At 57.9% G+C, this 20061-nt stretch overlaps 2 protein-coding genes and 1 long non-coding RNA gene across 7 annotated transcripts; 1 reads left to right on the forward strand and 2 right to left on the reverse strand.

Annotated features, from left to right (window-relative positions):
• Nucleotides 1-37: 37 nt before the first annotated feature.
• On the reverse strand, nucleotides 38-13580 carry MAP3K6 (mitogen-activated protein kinase kinase kinase 6). 5 transcript variants are annotated; one of them, XM_086330617.1, is made up of 29 exons: nucleotides 12580-13580; nucleotides 10220-10359; nucleotides 10109-10132; nucleotides 9638-9828; nucleotides 9354-9522; nucleotides 8934-9040; nucleotides 8366-8536; nucleotides 8151-8263; nucleotides 7582-7741; nucleotides 7220-7382; nucleotides 7024-7143; nucleotides 6866-6915; nucleotides 6687-6782; nucleotides 6441-6528; nucleotides 6225-6358; nucleotides 5709-5836; nucleotides 5331-5467; nucleotides 4604-4709; nucleotides 3915-4072; nucleotides 3620-3812; nucleotides 3378-3516; nucleotides 2947-3106; nucleotides 2615-2791; nucleotides 2015-2120; nucleotides 1577-1748; nucleotides 1378-1490; nucleotides 1211-1284; nucleotides 574-650; nucleotides 38-350 (listed from the first exon to the last, which is right to left on the reverse strand). In XM_086330617.1, exons 1-29 carry the CDS (start codon nucleotides 12920-12922, stop codon nucleotides 260-262), a joined length of 3900 nt encoding a protein of 1299 aa, XP_086186743.1. In that variant the 5' UTR covers nucleotides 12923-13580; the 3' UTR covers nucleotides 38-259. The 5 variants fall into 5 exon arrangements, 4 of the variants coding, with proteins under 4 accessions (XP_086186743.1, XP_086186736.1, XP_086186754.1 ...); XM_086330610.1 differs by having other exon boundaries at nucleotides 38-271; nucleotides 12580-13300; XM_086330628.1 differs by lacking the exon at nucleotides 12580-13580 and adding an exon at nucleotides 12360-12463 and having other exon boundaries at nucleotides 38-271.
• LOC147377482 (uncharacterized) lies at nucleotides 2067-3270 on the forward strand. Its single transcript, XR_015138497.1, has 2 exons — nucleotides 2067-2195; nucleotides 2547-3270. It is a non-coding gene; the product is annotated as an uncharacterized LOC147377482 (long non-coding RNA).
• A 1001-nt stretch (nucleotides 13581-14581) lies between the features above and the next one.
• FCN3 (ficolin 3) lies at nucleotides 14582-20060 on the reverse strand. The gene is given in 8 exon segments (XM_086372377.1): nucleotides 14582-15058; nucleotides 15887-15984; nucleotides 15986-16019; nucleotides 16132-16240; nucleotides 17921-18046; nucleotides 18737-18780; nucleotides 19108-19203; nucleotides 19510-20060. Coding segments are annotated over 8 exon segments (1134 nt in total). The 5' UTR covers nucleotides 19919-20060; the 3' UTR covers nucleotides 14582-14840.
• Nucleotide 20061: the final 1 nt, after the last annotated feature.

The following is a 20061-nucleotide window of genomic DNA, read 5'->3' on the forward strand; positions in this document are numbered from 1 at the left end:
CCCTCTCCATACTTCAGACATTGCCAAGGCCCAGGGGTACAAAAGTATTGTTTAATAGTCTTTGCCTGTGGCCCTCATGAGCTTGAGGCACATCTGTGATTGGTTCTCCCCACTGGGGCTAGAGGCCTGGCCCCTACCCTGACGCCCTCCCACCTGGCCTCCTCCAGTTGCTGCTGGGTCCTGGGGCAGGTATGTCAGAAGCCTCTTGTGTTTCCTCCATTCATCCATCCTTGGGTCTGGCCTCCTGCCTCGGATGTCCTCATTCAGCCTCCTGGGGGCCAGGGGTAACTGGCGTGGATCTTGTTCGCTGTGCCAAGATGGCTCTCCAGATGCGGCATATCATCCCCCCCCTGGGGGTACCAGGCTCAGTGAGGCTCAGCCAGAAGAAGGCCCTGGGTACTCTCTGGTACCCACTGTCTGCCTGATGCCCCCTCTGTCCCCAAAGGACACTGGTGTCCCTGTATTTTTCAGGGAGGAACCCAGGCAGTTTTGTAACGGCAGGGTGAGGTGATATCAGGATCTGGCCAGCATGAGGCCATGTGTGTGGGTTATCCTTCGAGGGCCAGGACATACCTGATGCCTGTGTAGATGAGGTCATCTCTAGTGGCACAGGTCAGTAGGGCATGGAGGGTGAAGCTGTGGTTCAGTAGCTGGTTGTGGACAGAGACCCCCACACAGAAACAGGGAGAGGTAAAAATCAGACAAAGCTAGATCCAAAGATCCAAGAACTAGCTCTGGGTTACTGGGTTGGCCAAAAGTTCATTCGAGTAAGAAAAACCTGAATGAATTTTTGGCCAACCCAGTACTACCAACATGCTAGGGCTGTCCTTTCTGCACCTCAGTTTTCTCATCTGTACGATGGGGGGAAAAGTAAAGTGAAAGTGTTAGGCGCTCAGTCATGTCTGACTCTTTGCAACCCCACGGACTGTAGTCCGCCAGGCTGCTCTGTCCATGAAATTCTCCAGGCAAGAATACTGGAGTGGGTAGCCATTCCCTTCTCCAGGGGATCTTCCCAACTCAGGGATCGAATCTGGGTCTCCTGCGTTGCAGGCAGATTCTTTACTATCTGAGCCACCAGGGGTATACAAAGTGCTCATTCAGTATTGAGATTCTCTGCATTAGACGGAGAAAGAGAGAAGAGCTGAAAGATGGGCATAAGAGGAGTCTTTGGTTGGTGGGTGTCAGGGGCAACCAGCGCATTTCCTCTCACCGTCTGGATGGTGCCTGAATCCACATTCAGTTCCTGTAACCACTGCACCAGGCCCTGGTCCACCGCGAGAGCCGCTGTCAGGGAGGTCATGTGTTGAACCCAAGGGTGCCTTGGCCAAGAAGCTGCCCCCACCCACCATTCATGTTCACCAGCCTGGTCCTGCTCACCTGGGGGCTCTGAAGCCAGGGCACAGGTCCTGGCCTCCCCACTGACCCGCTGGAGGGCTAGTTGCACCAAGGCCTGGCATTCCCTTTCCTTCTCAGCCAGAACATCTCGAAGCCTGTTGGAAGGCAGAAGCCCACAGAATGGAGGGGGAGTAGCAGTAAAGCTTGTGCAGAGATTATGGGCAAGTCCCCGGAGCTGTACCTATCGGTCTCTGCTCGCAAGAGGCCCAGCTGCACCATCAGAGAAGGGGTACCCTGCTCCGGTTCCCCCAGGAGAGGGCTCGGCTCGGCTGGGGTCTCCTGCTGCTTGGGCTCGGACTCCTCTGCGTTACTGGCCTCTTCCGACTTCGGTAGGACCGCCTCCTCCTCCACCTCTGCCAATCCGAGGGGGATTGAACTCAGGCAGGGCGAGAATGCCCATTTAGGACCCCAACATTGGCAGAAGACGCGGGACTCGGCACCGGCCAGGCAGCGTTAGCCTGGGAGGTATCCTTTGGCCACATCCCCCTCCTTGGCGCCGAGTCTAGGCTGGGCCTCACTGACCACGCCCCCACCTGCCCTATTGGTGTTCGCCACGCCCCAAGGATCACACCCTCTCCCCACGCGCAGGCGGGCAGGTAGGCTCCGCCCTTCCGCCCACCTGGGGCCAGCACGGCCAGGGCTGCCCGCACAGCGCGGCTGAGCAGCGAGTCCAGCACGAACATCCAGTGTGGGCGGATCTGGCGCCTGCGGAGGACCTGCTTCACCTGGAGAGGGAGGGAGGGCGCGGCTAAGACGGCTGAGCCTCAAGGAGGAGTGGAGCTTAAGTTGGAAAGGCCAAGGCAAGTAGGGTGGGCGGGCTTGGGATCAAAGGAGGGTCAGAGCAGCTAGGACTGGGCAGGCGTCCCATTCCCAGAGGCTCTATCTTCACGGGGAAGACGCGGAATCTTGCGATATCACCTTGCACATGCCTAAGTATTGGGAGCGCCCTACCTCTTACTGCGTGCATGTGTGCTAAGTCGTTTCATTCCGTGTCCGACTCTTTGTGACCCCATAGACTGTAGCGTACCAGGCTCCTCTGTCCGTGGGGTTCTCCAGGCAAGAATACTGGAGTGGGTTGCCATGCCCTCCTCCGGGGGATCTTCCCAACCCAGGGATCGAACCCCCGTTTCTTATGCCTTCTGTATTGGCAGGCGGGTTCTTTACCACCAAGCACCACCTGGGAAGTTGGGTACCCCTTACTGTGAGAGGGCTCCCTCACCTCATCCGGGAAGGCGAAGAGCGGTCCTTGCAGAAGCTCGGGCTCAAGGCCCTGGGCCCGAAGCTGCCCTTGGAGTCCCCGCAGCTCCTGGGCCAGCTGCCGACGGTTGGGAGTATGGATGTGCGCCCTGAGGCAGAGCAGTAGCTGTTCCACGTGACTCCTCTCCAGACGGGGACCCTGGGAAGGAAAAGAAGGGTCCTCAGCGAGTATACGGATGAGCCAGGAGAGATGCCCGTGGGAGGATGTGCTGGGTGGGCGGTAGGCCGTCAGCTGGAAAAGCAGGCGTCCTGTCGGGGCTCGACCAGCAGGGGGCGCCGGGGCGAGCCTCCCACCTGTTCCTGCTCCAGGCGCAGGCTCTCCGCCAGCGCCGGCAGCTCCTGCTCCAGAACCGTGGCCAGCGTGGCCCGGCGCCTACTCTCTTGATGCAAGAGGCTCAGCCCCGAACTCTCCTCAGGGGACGCGGGCTCGTCAGCCCCAGGCTCCTCGGGCACCCTGGGTGCAGTGAAGAGTGGCCGATGGAGGATGGGTAGCAATACCATTCAAGCCACCTCCACCCCAGAGACTGAATCCTGGCCTTTACTTTTATCCCCCACCTCACAGGGATAAAAGAGATGAACTCAGCATTGAGAGGGCACAATAAACTTAATGCCATCCTTGCACGTGGTCCAAGTGTCTGGGTCCCCAAGAAGGGCTTTTGCTGAAGGGAGTCCCCCAGGGACAAAACCAGATGAAGCGAACCCACCCTGGGACCCTGGGTGCTCACCGGAGCTGGCTGGTGTCCCCATAACTGAGGCAGCGCTTGGGGGGACTGGGAGGGTGCTGAGAGGGTGCCTGAGGGCGCGGGAATGTCTGGGACTGGGAGGTGGAGTCTGCTGAAGGAGCAGGGCTTGCGGATGGCGCCTCTAAGGGAGGGACAAAGCCGTCGGCCTGGGCCCCTGAGCCCTCTCCCTCCAAACCTCCGCTGCCCTCACCCCAGGGTGCTCACTCCCTCCACCCACTTAGTACCTGAGGACCTTAGAGCCTGTCTGGGGGAGCCCGGGCTGCGGCTCCTCTTCCCGGGCTGCAGGAAGGGGTCTGCCAGCAGCGCTTGAGCACTGGCTCGGAGACGGGGGTCGGGCTCAAAAGTTCGGAGGAGGAAGGCTTGAGCCTCAGCTGACAGAGAACCGGGCATTGGCGGATGCACCTTGTACATGCCCACCTGGGAAGGGAGCAGGGACGGGGAACAAGGGACACATTTAAAAGTGTTCAGGACTCAGTCTGCCCCCACCCCACCTCATAAGCCAGGCCCTGAGGATCTCACCTGAAACATGGCAGCCTGCGGGCTCCCTAGCTCGTGGAAGGGTGGGTGACCTGTGGCCATCTCGATGACTGTGCAGCCCAGTGACCAGATGTCTGCTGCCTTCCCATACCCTCGTGGGCCCTGGTCAATGATTTCTGGGGCCATATATTGTAGGGTCCCTAGGACAGGAGCAGTAGCAGTAATGCTCACCTAGGCTGTATCACCATGGAGGGTGGCAGGGGGCTCTATCATTTTCTGGCCACCTGCTTTCACCCTGAACTCTATCATCCAAAACATCCCATCACCTACCCTGGTCATCAAACCTCTATCCTGAGTCTCCTCACTCATCTCAGGCTCCATCACATTCATGGCCTCCATCACCCACAGGAGGTGCCATCATTTATCCTAGACTGCACTGTCCGCTCTGAACTTTGGTCCCCATCCACACTTTTGGGCTCCATTTCAGGGACTGAACTCAATCAGCTCAGTTATCAGCTTTCCAAGCTCCAGTTCTAGATTGTATCATTGCCCCCTGGCTCAGCGACCTGCCCTGGGTTCCATCTCCCATTAAGACTCTAACTCTGTGCCCAGGAGAAACGTCACTCCCTGGAATGTCCCATGAGTTCTCTGCCCCACATCAGCAAGCTTCCTTCGCCACCCCACACCCTGTTCCCTGTGAAGGTCTCAGTGCAGGGTATGTTGGCTGTTACCTGTGAAGGTCTCAGTGCAGGGTGTGATGCCTGCTAGTCGCTTGGAGGTGCCAAAGTCAGAAATCTTGAGCAACCCGCTGAAGGTGTTGATCAGCACGTTGTCCCCCTGAGCAGAGTGGACATTGTGCTCAGCAGACATTGGACTGGGCTCCTGATGCCAGAACTTGACTCTATCCCAGACCCCATCTCCCAAGACTCCCAGCCTGACCCTGCCTCTCTCAACCCCCACCCCCTGCCATCCCATTTATGTCCCCCTGGAAGTTGGCTGCATTTTACTGATTTATTTTTGGCTGTGCTGATCTTTGTGGCTGTGTGCTGGTTTTCTCTAGTTGCGTCGAGTGGGGCTACTCTCTAGTTACGGTGCATGGGCTTCTCACTGCAGTGCCTTCTCCTTTGCAGAGCATGGGCTCTAGGGAGCACGGACTCAGTAGTTGTGGCGCACAGGCTTAGTTGCCCCACAGCATCTGGGATCTTCCCGACCCAGGGATGGAACCCATGTCCCCTGTGTTGGCAGGTGGATTCTTAACCACTGGAAGAATCAGGGAAATCCTGGAAGTTGGCTTCAGATCTGAACTTCTTTCCCTCCCTAGGGAAACTTCTTGATGAATTTCCCAAGCTTTTGCAAAGGGTCTGTCCACTTCAACCGCCAGCCTATGTCTGGAGCCCTCTCTGCTCCTCCCTCTCGCCAGCCCCACCCCCCACCAAGGTGAGCCAGCAACAGGCTGACCTTGATATCTCGATGCACAATGTGGTTGTCGTGCAGGTAGCTGAGTCCCTGCAGGATCTGGCGGGTGTAGAAACTGATGGTGCTCTCGTTGTCCTGCAGGGGTCCCCACACCGATCGCAGCAAGGAAGACAGGCTGCCTGGAAGGTGCAGTACAGGGTCATAATTGGCACCCACTTAGTCCAGCCCACAGCTGTCTGCTTGAAGGCCAGGCCATGGCCCAGCTTCCATCACCTAATCGCAGTGCCTCAGCTAATTCTGGGCTACACCACCCACACAGGCTAGGGGTCATTTTCCCCGGAGGGTTCTCCACCCCTTGCTTGGCTCCATCCCCAGGCCCCACAACTCCAGTTCCATTTGCCTCCCACGCAGGGCAGATACCTCCAGGCACTTCCTCCATGAAAATCTTGAGGTAGCCGCCCTGGCTGACGGAGCCCAGATAGCGCACAATGTTCTTGTGGCGTAGGCGTTTGTGCAGAGCGATCTCTTCATGCAGCGGCTGAGAGAACCTGGGGGCCGGTAGGGAGTGACTAACAGGCCTGCTTGAGGCAGGGGTGCTTACCCCACTCCGGTGCCAGCAGGACAGGCCTATAGATTCTCCTCCCTCATCCCAGACCCCCGCCTCGTCCTTCCTCACTTTATCACCCAGCCCACACGCCCCTCCGGACCCTAGCCCTGCCGCTGGGTCCCTGCGGTTCTGCGCACAGGCCTGGCTGGGCCCCGGGGGCTCGAACTCTCGCTGCTCAGGCACTCAGTCCCGCCCATGTGGGCCTCTGAGTCGCCCCGGCCTACAGTCGGGCCCACAGGAGCCTCTCAACTTGGGGTCCCACCCATGTGACCCGCCCTCTTGTTCCCTGGAGCCCTGGCCACCCCCGCCCCCCGCGCCAGCCCCCAAACCTGCTGTCCCGCTCCGGGATCTCCTTGATGGCGATGCGCACGCGAGTGTGTCGATCGCGGCCAGCGTACACCACCCCGTACGTGCCCTTGCCCAGCACCAGCCGCTCACCCGACTCCGTGTACTCGTAATCAAACTGCGAGGGCGGGTGAGATGAGGGGTTCAGTGGGGCCCTCGGCCCAACCTCCTCCTCCATCTCCCAGCACCCGCCCCCTTACCTCCAACACCTCCCCAGCGCCCTCCGTCTCCTCTGCGGGCGCCCCGGAGTCTGGACTCTTCACCAAGGCCTGGATCAGGCCGCAGAACCTGAGGGCGGAGGTCAAGACTGACGGGAGGGGCAACCTGGGGCAGAAACTGTTCCCCTCTCTGCCCAGAGCACCCAGGGAACATGGTCCCTTCCTCTCCCGCGATGCCCTGGTCCTCCTGGCCCTCGGAGCACCCCGACCCCGCGGGGCTGCGCGCACCACTGGCAGTGCCCGGCGCTGGGGAAGCACAGCTGGACGTCCTGAGCCGGAGGAGGCGCGTAGAGGAAGCAGCAGCGCTCGTCCCGCTTGGAGACGCTGGAAGGGATGAAGAACCCGGGTGAGCCGGCCTCCCAGCCGCGCTGCCTCCCCCGCTCACCTCCCCCAGGGCCCCCTCTTACCTGACGCCGCTGATGGAGGCCACCTGGAAGGTCCAGCTGGAGGGAACGTCCTGTGAGAAGAAAGGGGTCCCAGAGGGGTGCTGGAGACAGCGAGAGGGGTCTGGGGATGGGGAAAGGCCGGACAGAAGAGGTGCATAGATGTCAATGGGGTGGCTCACCGGCGACTTCACCTGCTTCTCCGGCTCCAGCAGGCTCAGGGTCACCGCGCTCACCGGGTTTGTACCCTGAACCTCCAGCCTGGCGGGCAGCAGCACCTTATTCATCTCCAGGACCAGCACCTTCAGATGACAGGGGAGAGGGGTTGGTCAGAAGGGGCTGGCACCTCTCCCGGGTCCCACACCCCACCGGCCTCACCAAGCACTGGTCCCCTTGGGGACAAGCTGTCTTGAGTGGCTGGCAGGACTGTAGCAAGAAGTGGAGCCAGAAGTGGGCGCCGTGGGGGGCTTCTCCAGGAAGCTCTAGTGTGGGTCTGAAGTGCTGATACAGCAGGAAGGTTTCCATCACGGACACCAGGTACCTGCAGACAATAGGCATGTCTTCAGTCCAGGCACCAGCTGGCACTGCCAGGGGGATTAGACTGGCTTGGTTGCAGCCAGAATCAGGCCATTGGGTGCGATGGGTACTGGTCTGGAAGAGGTTCAGACTAGATGCCAGGGGATACAGGTGCAGAAGCTGATAGCCCAGGCCGGCCCAGGACCCCAGAGGGGGCTGCTTACCATATGGGGGCGTTGAGCTTGTACAGCTGCTCTGCGGCCAGTGCCACCTGAGTGAGGTCATTGGCAAGGATCTGAGCTCCCAGGTAGAAGCCCACATCCCAGTAATACTGCATCTTCTCCACGCAGCCTTTTCGGGCCAGCAGGCAGCCCAGCTTCATGCCTGGGAGAGAGGGGCCTGGGTTGTAATGAATGTGGTTGCGAATTTCGGCAAAGCCCAGGTGTAGGCCACCAAAGTCACATGGGCAGGAAGATAGAAATGGGTGAAAACTTAGGTGTGGCCATATCTCAGGTGGGAGTAGAAGCTCAGGCACAGGTGAGGGTGTGGGAACAAGTGTACGTGGCATTCGGTGTGTAAAGAGCACAGGTGTGAGCTTAGGAACAGTTGTGGCCTCAGGGGCTCATGAGGGTCCAGGTTAGGCATGAGGACCCAGGTGTGAGTTCAGGCAGAACAGGTCCCAGACGTGATGGGTCAGCCCCAGCTCTAGCCCAGTGTCCTCTCTCCCTGCCCTGCCCCCAGGCCCTTCAGGGCGCCTGTAAGTAAGGGATAGGGATGCAGGATTGCGGCTCACCTATGAGCCGGAGCTCCTCGGAGTCCTCAAAGCGCTGCCCGTCAGCAATGAGGAGCACAGCGGCATTGATGCCCGAGTGAAGGCTGGGCTCTATGTCAAAAGCCTTGCGATACCTGGGGTGAGGGTGGGGGGTGATGCAGGGAGGGACTAATGCCCATAGCCCCATCCCTCAGCCCACTAGCTCAGCCCACTGTCCACTTGTTTGGGCCACTTACCAGTGATATGCCTGCTCCCGGTGCCCAGCATCCTGGAAGCCAGAGCTGAAGAACATGTCCTTGTAGATACGGCCACACATGCAGTACAGATCAGGTGCCACGGGGCCCTCTACCTGTACCAGTGGCAGCAGCACAGCCAGTGCCTTCTCCCGGTCCCCAGGCCTGTTCCTCCTAGGGGGAAGGGGAAGATAGGCTGGGGACCACTCTCTGTCCAGGAACCCCAAGACCCTGAACAGCAGGGACCTTTCCAAGGGCCTGACCATCATGAACCCACAAGAGCAGTGCCTCTGGTCAGCGCTGACCTTCCGAGAGGTGGGAATCCCAGATGGAAGTGACTGCAGTGGCTGCGGAGCCGTGGCCTTAGACGGCTGTGACCACTCCAAGGTCAGCACCACCACCCCACCCCACCCTGGGCAGCAGACACAGAATCATAGGGACGATTTTACACCAGGGTGATCCTGGTCGGCAAATTCCCTGAACAGCCGTGATTGTGGACCGCAGAGACTTTGCACAGCAGAGACCCATGTCCCCATGTGGCTGTGACCTGAGCCTTGTTCTGCCAACCCACCGGTTGAGGGCAAAGGTGTAGTGGAAGCAGACATTATGCTGCTCAGCCACGTCACAGGTGGGCAAGGCCTGCAGGGTCTCCACCAGGTCAATGATGGCTGAATAGTCCTGCAGGAGGGAACAGCATGCACTGGCCTCATGGCCTCCGGTGGGTCTCATCGGCTCACGGACCCTGAGGCAAACCTTGAGCGGGAGTCCCCTCCCACCTGACCCCCCACCTTCCCACCCACCATCCTCTGCACACTTCCAGGAAGTGCAGACACTGCACCGTACGCGGAGACCCCACTGGGTGCCCAGCCTTTCCTGGTTTTCTCCCAGGAAACCAAGGCTTGAAGATGTCAGATAATTCATTCAGAGCCTCTGGTGGGTCTGGCCTGGGGCTTGTTGGACGGGCCTGCCTGCCTCTCCGAGCCCCGCACACCTGCACGTCCCGGTAGGAGAGCAGCAGGTTCATGATGATGTCGGGGCTCAGCAGCTCCACACTGTCCAGTCTCCGCTGCAGGCGAGCCAGCTCCTGCCGCAGCTGTAGCCCACTGAACCGCTCCCGAGCCCTCCGGATGTCCTGCCGAATGGTCTCCCGGAAGTAGCCACTAACGCCCAGGGAAGGGGAGAGAGAGAGAATGGCAGGGTCTGCCCCTCAGCTCCAGGCCCCCCTTGTCCTCACCAGCTCCTCCTGGCACTCCCGCTCTGGGGGGCCCCCATTACCAAGAGTCCGTGGGCGTGGCCTCCAGCAGGTGGGCCAGCCGGCCCACCAGGGGTGTGAGCAGGGCCTCTGTGCCCACCCCAGCCTGGAGCAGCCCGTCAGCCAGGCCCCTCAGGAGGCCCGCATCACCACATAGCACCCGACCGGTGGCTGTCACCACGTAGGGGATCAGCGTGTAGCTGCCAATGCAATCCTAGGGTGGGAGAGAGGCCAGGAATCAGAGGAGGTCAGAGGTCAGGAATAGATTAGAGAGGGGCAGTGAAGGGGTCAGAGGTCCACCCCCATGGGGATTAGAATAGCCGGGAAGGGGCCCACTTCACAAAGGGAGGCAATAGGGGGCCAAAGGTCACATGGATGTCAGGGGGGCACTAGGGAGGTCAGAGGTGAATGAGGAGGCCTGGAAACATGGTGGAGAGCAGAGGTTATAATGGAGGTCAAAGGGAAACCACGGAGGAGGGGTGGATTCGGCTCACCGAGTTCTTCTGGAAAATGTCCTCCTGCAAGAGAGAGACATTCAGATACTGGCATTCTGGGTAGGCCACTCCCGCCCTGGGCTGGTCCCCACCAGCCCCCGGGCCACCTACCCGCAGGGCCTGCAGGTCAGGGAGGTCGGCCTGGGAGCAGAGGAGCACGTTGTTGGTCATGCTGAAGCTCTCCCTCACACCCAGGTGGTAGAACAGGGAGGGCTGTGCCAGGGAGCTGCTCACCTCAAGCACCACCACATCTGTGGACACACAAGTGGAGGCCCTGAGCTCTGAGCCTGAACCCCAAGCTTGGTACCCAGAGCCTGGAGCCCCGAGCCCTGAGCCCTGAGCCCCAAACCTCAAGTCCCGAACCCAGCTTGTGGGGAAGAAGCCTGGGGATCCATCCTGGCTGGGTCTGCCTTCCCATGTAACTCCTCAGAATCCAGTTTTGCTCTGGGCCTCAGTTTCCCCCTTTTAGGGTCCCTCTGGATCATACACAAATTATGCCTATGGTATTGAAAGGAGAGGGGTGGAGCTCCCCAGGCCCCACTGCTTGTATCCCACTGTTCAGCGCCTACGGGCATTGGGCACAGAGAAGGGGAGGCTGTGCACTAAACCCGGAGCCTGTTCTGGGCCTTTTGAGAGGCAAGAGTTGTGCAAAGAGAGACGTGCCCTTCCCTGGGTCCTCAACACAGTCTCTTGAAAGGGGCTGGCACCAGCAGTGTGCTGGGTATATACACATGTATATACATACTTGCCTAGTGTGTGTACAACACTGTGCCTCTGTGAGTGTGTCGCTTGCTGTCTGTATCTCTGTGTGGGACAGTGTCTGCGACAGCCTTTGTGAAGCAAGATATGCACGATTTGTGAGTCCGTCTATGATTGTGTGTGTGTGTGTCTTTGTGACCTCAAGGTCGAGTCAGCCTTCATTTTTATCTCTCTATTTATTTTTGGCTGTGACGGGTCTTTGTTGCTGCTTGCAGGCTGACACGGGCTCAGTAGTTGTGGCACACAGGCTTAGTTTTCCCGCCACAGGTGGTAGAATCTTCCCCGGACCAAGGACCAAACCCATGTCCCGTTTCCCAGGTGGCAGCAGTGTGGTAAAGAATCCACCTGCCAATGCAGGAGACGCCAGAGACGTGGGTTCTGTCCCTGGGTCAGGAAGATTCCCTGGAGTAGGAAATGGCAACCTGCTCCAGTATTCTTGCCTGGGAAATCCCGTGGACAGAGGAGCCTGGCAGGCTACAGTCCACGAGGTCCCAAAGAGTCGGACCGACTGAACGAGTAAGCACGCCCCGCAGGTGGATTCTTAACCACTGGACCACCAGGGACCTCCAGCCTTCATTGTTAGACTGACGTTTTATGGACATCCTGCAAGCAGGGTTCCTGAACTCTTGGATAAACAAATTAGTAGCGGGGCGGGGCATCCGGGTTGGCGAGAGGGCGGGGTGATCCCCCTCTGGAATACCCGCTTTCTGGCCCCGCCTCCGGACGACCCTTCTCCGCCTCCAGTTTCCGCCCCAGCTCTGCCGATTCTCCTAGAGCTACTTGTTCAGTCGCTCCGTTGCGTCCGGCTCTTTGCGACCCCGTGGACTGCAGAACGGCCAGGCTCCTGTCCTTTTCTATTTCCCGGAGTTTGCTCAAATTCATATGCATTGAGTCAGTGTTGCTATCCAGCCATCTCATCCTCTGCCTGCCTTCTCCTTTTGTCTTTAATCTTCCCCAGCATCAGGGTGTTTTCCAAATGAGTCGGGTCTTCGCATCAGGTGGCCAAAGTACTGGAGCTTCAGCTTCAGCATTAGCATCAGCGACCCCTCCCCCCATGAAAATTCAAGGTTGATTTCTTTTAGGATTGATTTGTTTGATCTCCTTGCCGTCCAGGGGACGGTTTTCCCCAGCACCACAGTTTTCACTTTTCTCAGAACTATTGGGGCCTCATAAACCAAGCTTCCTCCTCTAGAATCCAGTGCCGTTGGTGCCCTTCGCTTCCCTTTGCAGCCGGATCCCCGGAAGTAGTATGCTAGGACCCCTGAACTCTAGCCTCACGTGTTAGGGGCCCCTTTCCCAGTCCAAGTTCCACCTCCAGGATCCTCCGTCATGAGCTCCGTGAGAGATCATCCTGAGGCTGAGTTCTCCGATCCCATTCCTGAGATACCACACCCTGCCCCGCTCCCAGCCTCTCCCTAATTCTAGCCCCACTCCCTAGGCACGGTGCCAACTCCAGAGTGCCTAAGCTCCCACTCTGAACCCCGAGCCAGACCTGGATCCGCGAGGTCTCTGCCCAAATCTGGCCACGCTCCAGATCCCCTAAACTCCGCTTTTATCACTGGTCCCTCCGCGAGCCCCTCTGCTTTAGTTCACTTTATGCCCCCACGACTCCGGACCTCGGGGGGTCTCCCGGGAGTCGCTGAGCCCCGCCCCTCGGCCCCGCCCCCAGACTCTAAGCCCCACCCAGCGCTCCGCCCCGCGGGCGCGCTCACCCGCGTTGTAGAACGAATCGAGAGCTGCGGTGTCTCCCAGCGCCAGGGTTCCAAAAGGCAGGCTGTGCAACTGAGGTCGCGGCCGCGGTCCGGGGAGCTGCGCGCAGGCCTCACGCAGGCAGCGCAGAGGCAGCGGCTCCGCCTCGGCTCCCGTCTCGGGTTCTACCTCTGGCAGCGGCTCCCGGGTCAGCACGTAGACCACGCTGAGCGGCCGGCTTCGCGCACAGCCCCGACCCGGGGACGCCGCGAGCGGCCGGCCCCGGCTCAGCGCCTCGGCCAGCGGGTCCTGCCAGCAGCTGCCGGCGCGCTCCAGAGCTCCGGACCGCGGGCTCGGCCCTGCCATGCGGGGGCGCTCGGGTGTCGGGCGCCCGGCTTTGGGCACCCGGGGCGGGACGGGAGCCGGGAACAGATCCTGGGATCGAGAATTTCCTGCAGGATCTGGAGGTCAGGAGTCTGGCCAGAGATCCCGTTTGGGAATCTGGTGTGCAGGGCGAAAATCCGGCCTCTGACTTGCAAGGTCCTGAAGATCAGACTTCGGGGATTGGGTCCTGGGAATCTTGGGCATCCAGTGATCCGCGGTTCAGAGTCACGTGGAAGGTCCCAGGCATCGGGCCAGCAGTGCCCACCACCCAGGATCCGCCGCAGAACGCCGGCCGTCGCTCTCTCCTGCCCCCACATGTAGGCCGGGCCCAGCCCTTTCCCGGCCGATCGGGAAAGCTCCACCCTCGGCCTTGGGGCAGCACCGCTCCCTAGCGGCCCGGGACACGGCCTCTTCCCTCCCTCCTCTCCCGCCAGAACCTCTGAGACAGGCCGCTTCCGGAACACCCTGTGCCCCTGGGCAGGCAACCACTGTGGACTGCACAGAGCAGGCACTCGTGAGATGGGTGCCCAGGCCAGAGCAAAGACCCAAGTGCATTGCAGGCTCTGCCCTGCAGGGATCTGTTGGAAGAAAGGATCTTCAGAGATGTCAGGGTGTGTAGAACAAACACGGCGGAGAGAGCCCGTCCCTCGACGTCCTTGCTGGGCAGGCTGGGAGGGACTGGACTGGGGAAGCCTGCTCCCCAGCCTGTCAGGAGCATGGGTCTTGGCATCAGAGCTGGGTCCTTTGCCTTTTCTCTGCTTTCCCCAGAATTCAATCTGCTTTGGAGTCCTTCTGACCCCTGACCTCCAACCAGGACATGACCATGAAACATCTGAGAAGAATCTTAGTGCAAACGTTTCTCCATCTCCCTGGAGAACCCCAGGAACCTCAGCCCTTGGGTTACAATGGCTTCCCAGCTCCAGTTCCCAAGAATCCCTAACCTTCTAGTGGGAATTAGTGAGGCCACAGCCTGGCATAAACTTCAGTGGACTCTGAAATCAGGAACTGGGAACTCTGAGGTTGAGTAACTTGTCCAAAATCACTCAGCTTCATAACAAAGCAGGATGCAAGGCCAGGAGTCCCTGTCAGACTCAGAGATCAGACTCTTAACTATTGTTCTAACACTTTCTTGAATGTGACTCTGGCAAATTATCTAACTGCTTAATAAATGCCAGTTCAGGAACTGCTGTTTCACTGCCCTGTTGCCCCATGGGAGAAAAATGTACCTGCCTTGTTTTGACTGAGTTCGAACTAACCCCTAATGGAACAGGCAGGAAGTAGCAGAGGATGAAAACGTGACTTACAACAGAGCCTGGAAAACAGACAACTTTGAAGGGACAGGCAGGGGATAACAGGGTGAGATGGCGGTGCAATTTCCACCACAAAACCATCCACTCGTAGGACCCAGGGGACCCAAGAATGTGGTCAGTTGATGCTTGAATCCTTCCAAGTCTGCCATTCCATGTGCCTCTGGCCTCGACTTGCACACCTCTAGGGACGGAAGCCTCACTACCTTTTGAGGTCAACTTGTCAATCTTCCTGACTGGAAAGAAGATCTTCCTTGAATGGAACTGAAACTTGTGTCCCTGCTCTGCCCTCTTGCATTTTTCCCAATAGCTGGAAGACGTCTGCCAGTTGGGGAAGAGTTAAAATGATTTTATTTTTTAATAAAAAGTAAGAGGAGCAGGGATGAGATGGTTGGATGGCATCATCGACTCACTGGGCATGAGTTTGAGCCAACTCTGGGAGACAGTGAAAGTCAGGGAAGCCTGACATGCTGCAGTCCATGGGGTCATGAAGTGTCGAATACGACCGAGCAACTGAACAATCGCTGAGAGTCCGGAAGCTGTGTGATAGAGATAAGGGTGCTGGCTACCAGGGTGCCCTAGCGAGGCACCATTTAATCCCTGTGGTAAGGGTGGCCCACGCCTTGGTGTGAGGCCCAGTTGATGCCATAATTATGGGCAGGGGCTTTGAACATCGAGTAGTGCCCATTGAGATTGGTCTGATAGCAGGATCCATACCACCAGGCGCCGGGAAGAGTCACTGTGCAGTTTCTCCCACTTGTATCGTGGTCGGTGGGAAAGGGTTTCCCGCCGTGGAAACTCTGGGAGGCCCCTGGCAGGAAGAGGGTGGGAGGCGCCTCGGTCCTGGCACCATGCCTGGCACCCTTGAAGAGATCATCTCACAGGAGCCTCAGAGCAACTGTGAGGTGGGTTTTGTCTGGCCCCGTGGGAAAAACAGCAGTGTCATGGAGCCAGGGCGTTGGCCCAGGCAGCTAATCACAGAGGCATTGGGACTTGAGCTCAGGACTGTGGCTCCAAAGCCACTGACGCCTCCCTTTGCCTTGTCCCCTCCCAGAATCTCCGGCTTCCCTCTTGCTCGTCTGTCTCCTCATAGCTCCCAGCTGCAGCCTGAGCTACTGTGCCAGGGGGGAGCTAGGAGGGACTTCTTAGACGCTTAGGCAGGAAAGGGGGCTCTGCTGAGGCACTCCTTGTAACCACTTCCCTCTTTCAAATTTCTTCTCAACTGTTGGTATTTCTTTTAAAAAAACAAAGCCTTTCTTGGTTCCTCTTCCAAAGCAGATAATGATAACACTCAACAGAGCCTCAGCTGGCTCTCACATCCCCCCTCCCTGCCTCCTTACCCATTTTACAGGAGAGGAAATTGAGGCTCTAACCCAGAAGGGACTTGCCCAAGGTCACACAGTTAGTAAACGACAGAGCTGGATTTTACACTCAGGATCGATTGCCTCCAGAGCCTAATTTGTTCACTCCTGCACCACCCTGTCTCATCACTGCCATTTTTCCAATGAGGAAACTGAGACCCACAGCAGGGGAAAGAGTTGTCCTGGGTCATTCATGGAGGCCATCGCAGCTCTGGGGAAAAATCCAGCCTCCCTAGATTTCTTGGCCTGCTCCAGGGCCCCACCGTAGGCTCCCTCACCTGCCCTGCCCTCTGAGAACCTGCCCAGCACCAGCTGGTGATGGTCTGCCTCCACTAGGAGGAGGAAGGACCTGCGGGGAACAAAGGTGTGGTTGCCTAAAGTCCTCCAGCTCCATCCACAGCTCCTGGGTGCCTGGGGGAGGGGACGGGGAGGCAGAGATGGAGGAATCCTCAGATCCCAGGTGGGAAGTCAGAATGCCCAGGAAAGGCCCCTCAGACTCCCTGGACCCTACTGAGAAACCTACATTGGAGAGTAAGCTGGTGCAAATTCTCATTCCCTGGCCAGAATTCAGACTCCTGGCTCCCCACACCTGCTGTGTAGGGTGACCGAGAGCAGAAGGAATCCACGGGACCATCCCGTCACCCCTGGAGCACCTAGGGAGGCAGAGAAGGTGACGATGGGAGTCATCACTCCAGGCTGAGCCTGGGATGAGGAGATGCAAGGGGCAGAGGTGCTGCGAGGGGTGGGCGGGCAGACGCCCCCCTCTTTGGTTTGGGGGCTTGTTGATAAAGTGTGAGTCCAAGTGAGACTTGCCTGTGAATATACCAGTCAACTCTACACACCTTTTACTGACTCTCAACTTCACACCACAGTCCCTGGATGGACTGAAATAGTAGAAACGTTGTCCCTGCCTTCAGGAGATGGTCAGTCCAGTTGGGAGTCGGATTCAAAATAACCCTGCTTTCATTTACGCTAAGAACCAAGGTTTTAGAGCAGAGGTCCATTCAGTCTTACCCTGATACTCCCTCTCAACCCCAGTTTCCTCTTCATGCCAAGCAGTCCCAGGTCCTGTAGAGTTTCTCTCCTAAATATCTTTCAGTCTAAGAGCCTCTACCTCCGTTCCTGCCCCTGCCCACCCTCTTCTCCTGCCCAGACCCCTGCAGTCATCCTAAACTGTGTCCCTACCTGCACTCTGGTCCCCATTCAATGCATTCTCCACAGTGTAGCCTGAATCTTCTTTCGAAAACATGTCTGACCTGGTCCCTCCTCTGCTTGAAACTCTTCCAAGGCTCCCCACTCTCAGAGTCAGTCACTCAGCGCCCTTTGTGAATGGGTCTCTGCAGTCTGGGCCCTCCTCCATGCTTGACCCACACCAGTAGACCTCAATCGAGCACTCCACCTGCTCTCAGCTCACTTGCACGGTCTCCCCCACCCCCTCATGCTCTCCGGCCTCCCTGCATTTGTCTTTCCCTCTACCTGGAATGCCCTTCTGCACCTCACCTATTTCGAGAACTTCTACACAGCCTTCAGGGCCCTTTCGAATGGCATCTCCTCTGTGAAGCCTTCTCAGACTTCTTCAGGCCCTCTGGGAGCTCAGTAAGCATTTGTTAGTGAATCAGCGAAGGGATGTCTTGGCTCCAGTGGGCTCTGGCTCCCCCTAGGGGCCAAGGGGTAGAAGTGCCCATTGGGTCTGACTTGTTCCAGTCCTTTCTCTCCCTGACACTCCTTCACCAGCCAGCCACCATTTGCGGTGTCCTTGTCACAAAAGACAAAATTAAAAGACGCTTGCTCCTTGGAAGAAAAGCTATGACCAACCTAGATATCATATTAAAAAGCAGAGACATTGCTTTGCCAACAAAGGTCCGTCTAATCAAAGCTATGGTTTTTCCAGTAGTCAGGTATGGATGTGAGAGTTGGACTATAAAGAAAGCTGAGCGCCAAAGAATTGATGCTTTTGAACTGTGGTGTTGGAGAAGACTCTTGAGAGTCCCTTGGACTGCAAGGAGTTCCAACCAGTCCATCCTAAAGGAAATCAGTCCTGAATAGTCATTGGAAGAACTGATGCTGAAGCTGAAACTCCAATACTTTGGCCACCTGATGCAAAGAACTGATTCATTTGAAAAGACCCTGATGCTGGGAAAGATTGAAGGCAGGAGAGGAAGGGGGCAACAGAGGATGAGATGGTTGGATGACAACACTGATTCAATGGACATGAGTTTGAGTAAACTCGGGCAGTTGGTGATGGACAGGGAGGCCTGGCATGCTGCAGTCCATGGGGTCGCAAAGAGTCAGCCACGACTGAGCAACTGAACTGAACTGTCACAAAAGACTGGGAGGGCTCAGCCCTCAGGTAGGCACAGATGCTGCCAGTCACTCAAAGTGGTATTCCGGCTCAGCAGCTCCTGGCAGCTCCCAGGGCCTGGGGAAGGGGAGATGAGCTGATGGGGGCCCCCAAGTTATTTCTCAAGCCCCAGCAATGGAAAAGGCCATGTGTTGGACTCCAGGAGCCCTCTCAATTCCTTTGGACCCCTGAAGAGGAGCTCCGGGGTGGGCTGGGCCACACCTGCTGACCCACCAACACTCCAGCACCATCTGATTCTAGGTGCCAGGGCTCCAGTGAAGGTGGCCTCAACCTTCCTGTCCCCACAGCAAGTTCACTGAATCTCCAGCCCCAAGAAAAGATGAATGTTGGCTCTGAAGTCCGAGTACTCCCAAGAGAAGGCTTAGGAACCACCAGAGGGGAGGGTGCCCAGGCCCTTCTCCTGATTTTCCCCACTCCTCCCAGCTTTCCACCCCCACTGCACGTGTGCTAAGTCACTTCAGTCATGTCCGACTCTTTGCGACCCTGTGGACTGTAGCCTGCCAGGCTCCTCTGTCCATGGGATTCTCCAGTCAAGAATACTGGGGTGGGTTGCCATGTCCTCCTCCAGGGCAATCTTCCCAATCCAGGGATCAAACGTGCATCTCTTATGTCTCCTGCAATGGAAGATAGGTTCTTTACCACTAGCGCCACCAGCTTTCCACCCCCTCTACAAGAGATCAATCACAGCCAATTCCTGAGCAGCAGCCAAGCAGCCCCCTCTCTGGTTCAGGGACAGAGCAAAGAAAGAAGAGACCTCTAGCTCCACACACTCCCCAGGCTCACCCATCTTGCCCGGTGGTCCAGGTTGCCCTGACATCCCAGAATCAGAGAGATGCCTTACATCCTGCCCCATGTCAGGGGCCAGAAAGCAATGAAGTCAGATCCCAGCTGCAGCCTTTCCTGGCTCCTGGCTCTGTGTACTTGGGCGAATGACTGATCCTCTCTGAGCCTCCCTTCCCCCCAAGCCCAGCGAGATGGGGATGATACTACCTACCCCACAGGGTTAATCTTAGGATGCTGGGCATCCAGCCTGGAGCCTGGCACACAGTAGGTTCCTTGCCCCTTTGCCATGATCTCTTAGCACAGACTGTAATTGCCACCTCCGCAGGCCCCTGCCTGATCCCTAGCATCTCTTACCTTGAGGACCTGGTGCTCCCTTCTCCCCAGGACTTCCTGGGGCTCCAGGACAACTGGGCAAGAGGACAACTTTACTGGCTTCCAGTTTCCTGGGTTCTGCAGGGAGACACAGGGCCAGGTGGGCACAGGATGGGCATGGGGATAGTGGGTATGTCTCTTCCAGACCCCTCTGCACTTTTCTTTCCATCCCCCAGATTCTAGCTGTCAGGTTTTTCATCATTTGCATCTATTTGCATACATTGTGTGTGTGTGTGTGTGTGTGTGTGTGTGTGTAGAGCCCAGATTATCAAACTCCCACCCTGCCCCTTGAGGCTAGTGAGCTGGGTGGGAGAAGGATACCTAGGGAGAGGATGAGGATGGGAGGGTGAGCGGGTGAGTGGGGAGGGGACCCGGGGCCCCTACCTGGGCAGCTGGGGTAGTCCTGGGTCCTCAGAGGGGCAGGCTCCCCAAACAAGAGGAGGAAAAGGGGAGGTGGGGTCCGCAGCAGGCCCATATTGCTGGGGCCCTGAGAAAAGATTCCAGGCTGGTGGGAGGACATGAAGCAAGACTTCCTCCATTGTCTTTCCCCAGGGATACCCCACCCAGGCTGGAACCAGCAGAAGGTGGGGGCTTTTCCTCCTTCACCTTTGAGAGAATGGGCATTATTCCTGCCCGGTCCAACCAGGATGGAGTCCAACTTCTGATCCTGGCCACCAAGACTCTGCAGCCATCTCTTCAGACTTCTGCGTTCACATAGGATCTTTCTACTTTTGTACCTTAGCTCATCTGGAATCCCCTCCTCGTCTCTCCCTGTGAAGCTCCCCCTGGGCATGAAGGTCCAGCTCTCATGTCATCTCCACTAGGAATTCTTCCCTGATCCTTGTCACCATATCAGGAATGACCACGGACACCATCTGGTGGGCAGCAGGCCCCCCAAGTCATGCTGGGTGCTATTTGTATATCGCCTCCCATCCT

Source organism: Bos grunniens, chromosome 2 (genome assembly GCF_055505025.1).
Source record: "Bos grunniens cultivar Pamir isolate PY7600 chromosome 2, Bosgru_T2T1.0, whole genome shotgun sequence".
Taxonomy (NCBI): Eukaryota; Metazoa; Chordata; class Mammalia; order Artiodactyla; family Bovidae; genus Bos; species Bos grunniens.